Below are 6,147 nucleotides of genomic sequence, written 5' to 3'. Positions count from 1 at the left end.
CCTACTTGTTCATCAAAAAAAGTAATACCTCCTAGTCTTAAATGGATAGTCCTATATTCTATTTTAAAATGTCTCAAAATGAAATATTTTATGAAAAATAAATAAATAAATTTCTTAACATACTGGTCACTTTTGTGTCAAAAAAAAAAAAAAACATACCAGTCACTTTATTTAAAAAGTCAATACTCTTCTTTCATCAAATTTTTAATTATAGAGGATAGTTTTAAAATTTTTGTTTAAAATAAAAGAAATGTATTAACTTTTTAAATAAAAAGTGAAGAAAGGGTATTGACTTTATAAATTTTCTAACGTACCTTTCATTTTCTTTAAATTACACTTTTATTTTTATTATTATTTAAGAGTATTTTTTTAGTCTAAATTGAGTCTTTAAATAATATAGTAGGAGTATTATTTAGAATCTATTTAGAATTATCTATGTTTGAAAATTAAGGAGTTGATTTCCACTTCTACACAAGGAGTCCTACATTGATGCTGCAATTTGACCAAACAACTCATTCCTTGATGTTGTGTGTTGTGAACTTGTGATCATTTGGGAAAATTTATCTATGCTTGGAAAAATTTAACCTGGGGTTAGACAAGTTTTTTAAGGTGACGCTCTAAACATCATGGAACCCATTCAAAACTCTGCAGTCACACCTCATTGGGTCATCTCTTCTATCATCCCCAACATAAACCACCCAATCCTTTCATTTTGCTCATTTTTTTGTGGTTGTAAATAATGCCAATTGTGCTGCTTATGGTCTCACTGCCTGGGCTCCTTTTTGTGATTGTCGTGAGGCCCTTCCCATCTCCAATCTTCCTACCCACATCTTGGAGCCAGAGATGATAGATGGCCGGGGCCCTAACCCCCTTTTTCCTTAATAAAATTCATCATTTAACAATTAAAAAAAAAAAAAAAAAGAAGGAGAGAGAGAAGCCTTCGACTTTTCATTCCTCTCATAAAAGTGAATAAATTCTCGAAATTAAGCTTTTTTGAGACTTTAAAATGGAAAATTATATAATACTTTGGGAGTATAATAGTGACTTATTATTCTCTCATCTCACTTGAATACTGAATAGTAGGTCAAATTATGAACTTAATTAAGAAAATCCATTATTCTCTCATACTCCCATAGTATTGTATAATTACTCCTTTAAAATATCCTCTAAAGTGTAAATTAAAATCATAAGTGCAACTAAAAATAAAAATTTCAGTACTTGTTTTATTTATTTATTTATTTTTCCTTATAGATTCGAGATCTCTCTTTAATAAGTGTTCCAAGTTGTAGTATTTTATTGCTCCTTAAGTCCTAACCCTTCATATGGTATTACACTGCACCACTTTGCTGATTTTTTAGGCAAAAAGGTAATGGATTGTCTACCTATTTATTAATTATGCAACTAGCCTCTGTGCTTAGCCTTGGAAATTCTATATTTTCTATTTGCATTATAAACGAAAAGATTCTTAACTTCTTAGGAACACATAAAAAAACAAAATCCCAGAAAGCCTTTCCTTTGAAACTGATTCCTCTCCTCCTCTGCCTAGTGGCTGAACCTTGTCCTGCTTCGTTTGTGGTTCCAAAGGGCGACGGGTCACACCTCAATCCACCTTTTGACAAAATAGATTCGCCAACTGGCTCCACCACACCACCCTATAAACCATTTTATAAGCAAGCAAAGCAATCACAGCATGAGCAAGCACCCATGGCAGTCTCTTCTCTTGCATGAACCATATCCCCAAAGCCTTCTCTTTTGTTCTTGCTCCTTCAGCACTAGTTCTCACCATTCCTTTAGACACTTTAGGATTTGAACTGAAAGCACAAAGTTTAGAGCAACTTTGATGGCTTCAAGTTCTCTTAGTAAGCAAAACTCCAGCTCCTCTTGGACCCCAGAGCAGAACAAAAGGTTTGAAAAAGCACTAGCATTGTATGATAAGGAGACCCCTGACCGGTGGCAGAATGTAGCCAAGGCTGTGGGTGGGAATAAAACAGCTGAGGAAGTGAAAAGCCACTATGAAATCCTTCTAGAGGATCTCAGGCATATTGAGTCTGGTCTTGTTCCTATTCCCAAGTACAGGTCCAATGGAAGCAGTGCCAACATTGATGAAGAAGAGAGGTAATGACTTCATGAAAATTTTAACTTTTCTTCTTTCTTCTTTCTATAGGCTTTTCGAGCATCTGACTATTTCTTGAATTCTCAAATTTGTTCAGTCTGTTGTTCCACACGCACCATATAATTACAGGAATCTCTTTTGTGACCCCCTTTTAACTTCTCTTTCTTCTATCTTTCTCATGCATGCACCGTCCCATTTAGTCTATGGCCTCAGAGTACTTTTTAGAATTTAGCATCATAGCGGTACTCGTGTCTGCAAATTTGTATAGTTCAATAAGGCCAAAAGTAAAATTAAAGTGGTTTTAAACGTTATTGTCTCAAGTTAGCCATAGTTATAATAAAAGCAAACTCATTTACTTAAATCATAATAAAAGCAGTAACCTATAAATTGTGAAATTTTGTGGGTTTACACCAAAGTTTACATTCAACCTATATAGGCGTATGTGCTAATTGATTCACACATAAACATGATATAAAAAGATTTCAGAGCAGGATAGAGGGCCATTGGCTAAATTTAGCCTAAACTATAAAAGATTGGTAGCAAAATCTTTACGAGTTTTGACCCAATGTGGTCCACCCTTTTGCTTCATTTTCTTAGGAGCCAACCCTTTTCCACACTTTCATAAACAACTTGTTTATTCCACGAAAAGAATCTACATTTCCTTTAGCTTCTTATCCTGTCCCTGATTAGAAGAAAGCCCCACATGAGATATATTCCAATTTGATATGTATTAAAAAGCAATGGTTCGGACACAGGGAGCATCAAAGGAATATATATTTATAAATTATAAGTCAATAAGAATATCACTTTTTTTCTTCACCGTCTGTGGACTAGTATATATACCACATAATGCTTCTCTCCAATACTCTTAAGTAGTATTTCAAAATGCATATCCTCTTCTGCTTTAGTACTCTCTCCTCCACTCTGCCTCTTAATTTTATTTTATTTTTACTTCATAATAGTGACACAATTTAGCATTTAATCCAAAAAGATTAAAATCCCATATTAGCATCTAAAAGTGTCATGATCAGCATTATATACTTGTCAAAAGGAATATAAATTTAAAGAATTAAATTAGTAAACAGATAAATAAAGAAGGAAGGAAGGGAAGCACTCATAAGTGACAAAATAAGCCAAAGACTCTCGGAGAAAGTTTGGCTCCAAGATAATTTGGAGCTCTATTTTTCAATTAATTACATGACGATTTATGATACTATCTATTTGTATTATTTAAATTAGATTGTAACCTCATGTATATGTATGAATACATTTTAAATATTGCAATTAGATGCATGTTATAATTCAAACATAAGCTGCATATGGTCATTATTATATTTGATTATCTCTTAAAAAAGCATTGTAAGAATATTCTTTAGTAGAAAATGCAAATTTTTCATGCTTGTGCATTTTATTCTAGGAAGAAAAAAAATTGATTTAGTATTTTACTTCTTAACTTAATTTTTGTTATTGTGATGCAATAAATTACAATTTAAGTTTTTTAATTATAGTTTTAGAAATTTTTATTATTGAATTATCTCATTTAATTCAAAATTCAAAATAATACTTCATCTCTCAAATGATAAGTTTCTTCTTTTTTTTTAAAAAAGGAGTTGTCTAGTTGTCTAAAGTTCAATATTCTATAAAATTATTATATTTAAAAAAAAAATCTTATTAAAAGTGGTGTCACATTTAATATAATACTAACAAAATTCTCGATATCTACATGCAATAAGTGATAAATACTTGCACCATTTGACAAGTCATATGACTTATTAAAAAAGTTATGTGATTAAAATTATACATGAATAATCTCTTTAATTGTTATGTCATAGATCGGAGTAAGATAACTCCAAATTAATTTAAAACCAAACTTTTTGCAAGACTTCCATAGTTCCATCACATATATACCCTATAGTGTGATCCGGTTGCCATGTGGGAGAGAACCTTTAATCTCTAGGGTACTAGTTTTTGGTTCAAGAAGAAATAGAATAGCAAGAACAATGCATGCATAATAAATTGGAGGTCTTGAAAGAATTAGAAATTTTTTTTTTTTTTATAAAGTATTTTCATAAGTTTACTTTATAACTTCTTGCTTTCTATACAGGCTTCTGAAGTATCTTAAGCTGCGGTGATCTAAGTCCAAGCCACAACCACCTTTCATTCAAGTTTAAAAGCAGATTTATGAGAAGTAAATCTGTGTATTAATATGTATCTTTCTCTTCTTCTTCTTCTTCTTCTTCTTCCTTTTTTTTTTTTTTGGTGAGTATCCTGTATCAATGTGTATCACTGCTACTTAGTGAAGGTATTGGACCGTCCTAAATGTAATAAAATATCCATCTTTATTTATAAAAAAAAAATTATTGTCAACCTTCCAGTAAATCACTACCTAGTTCTCTTCATAAAAAAATTAAAAAAAGAAAAGAAAAAGAAAAACAAGTTGCTGCTGCATTTCAGTAGGACAAAAAATTATCATAATCCACTCCAATCCGGTTATGTTGAACATATATTATATACCTTTTAAAGAAAAAAAAAAATATAAATTTAGCACCCAAAAAGAAAATAAAAACCTAGAAGATAGAAGTGGGCCTTCCAGGCCCGCCCAGCAAGCGCAAATTACCCCAAAATGATTGGATTAGGGTCAAAAGGTGAATCACAAAGTCCGGCTAGGCCTTACACTTTAGGCCCGAGTAATTTGCAGGCCATCCAAATCCAGAATTAAGAATGGGCCCAACTTCCTATTATTGAATATCGAGCATGATCATTATTTTTAGTGCCTCTTGTATTAAAGCCTTTTCAGTTAAATCATTTAAGAGAGAGAGAGAGAGAGAGAGAGAGAGAGTTTTAAATAAAAAAATCTTTAGATTTTGTTGCTTATTTGATAGAAAATTTAATATAGGTCTTTTGAGGATTGAAAAAATAATAATAGAATGATCCAATTGACAACGTTAGCAAAGTTTTCAGACCCGGACCGTTCATTGAACCGTAAAAGAGAGAGGTTTAAGGTTTTTGAGGTCGAATCGAGGTCGAATCAGAGTCGAACCGTGATGATGTCATAATTAATTTAATAATTAATTAAAGCCTAAATATAGATATAAAATTTATAGAATTAGCAAAATTGACTAATATATCTATATATGTAAGGGAAATTTAATGATTTTCAAGCATATATTTAATAATTAAATAAGAAAGTTAATAAAATAAAATAATAACCATGAAAACATTAAAACTTATGATTAATTTTTGAAGTAAAGTTGAATATCTTTGAAGGATTTTAATTATAATATTTTTTATTCCTTGTAAGAGATGGATAATTTAATTAAATAGAATAAAATTGTATTAAGTTGTTTTTATAAAAAAAAAAAAAATTGCTAAGGGGTTGGACCGCACGGTTCTTGCCACCGGTTTGTATGGTTCAACCCTGGTTTTAGGGGTTCACGAAATTGCTACATATGCCTGGTTCTTTATGCTTAAAAAACCAGTTTTCATCCCGATTCCCAGTTTTCACGGTCCGACCTCTCGGTTTGGTTCTGAGAACTATGAACGTTAGTAGAGTTTAAAAATGAGATTGACAATATTGAGACTTTAAGGATTGAATTGATATTTATTGTACAATTTGAACTTTAACCCCTTTTTTGGGGGCCTAAAAAATGGGGAGAATTGAATGTAATTAACCATTGTTGTTTTTCAGTCAAAAAAAAAAAAAAAAAACTATTGTTGTTTGAGGTTGTTTCTTGTATAGTCTTTAGTTTTTTGTTTTCCTTTATTAGGTTGGTTGTTCCCATCTCATGCTTACATTAGTAAAGGTTGAAAAAGCAACTTATAGGCAGGGTTGGAGCCACATAGTGGCTTGGGGGGGCCCCGGCCCCTGCAAAAAAAAAAAAAAATCCATTAGAGTAGGTAGAAAAAAAAATTGGGCCCCCCAATATTGGACAGCCGGCCCCCCCATGCCCAATTCTCAATTATTCTCCCAAGTCCAGCTCAAATATTCTCCCAAGCCCAGCTTTAGTTTTAGGCCTTATCACCTTATGTACTCC

The 6,147-nt window shown here is 31.8% G+C and overlaps 1 protein-coding gene across 1 annotated transcript; it reads left to right on the top strand.

Moving 5' to 3' along the window:
- Nucleotides 1–1,336: 1,336 nt before the first annotated feature.
- On the top strand, nt 1,337–4,475 carry LOC115969584 (protein RADIALIS-like 3). Its single transcript, XM_031089259.1, has 2 exons — nt 1,337–2,115; nt 4,218–4,475. The coding sequence occupies exons 1-2, from the start codon at nt 1,841–1,843 to the stop codon at nt 4,243–4,245; spliced, it is 303 nt and encodes a 100-aa protein (XP_030945119.1). The 5' UTR covers nt 1,337–1,840; the 3' UTR covers nt 4,246–4,475.
- Nucleotides 4,476–6,147: the final 1,672 nt, after the last annotated feature.

Source organism: Quercus lobata, chromosome 11 (genome assembly GCF_001633185.2).
Source record: "Quercus lobata isolate SW786 chromosome 11, ValleyOak3.0 Primary Assembly, whole genome shotgun sequence".
NCBI lineage: Eukaryota > Viridiplantae > Streptophyta > Magnoliopsida > Fagales > Fagaceae > Quercus > Quercus lobata.
The sequence above is the reverse complement of the archived record's forward strand: the minus strand, read 5'-3'. Positions and strand labels throughout refer to the sequence as shown.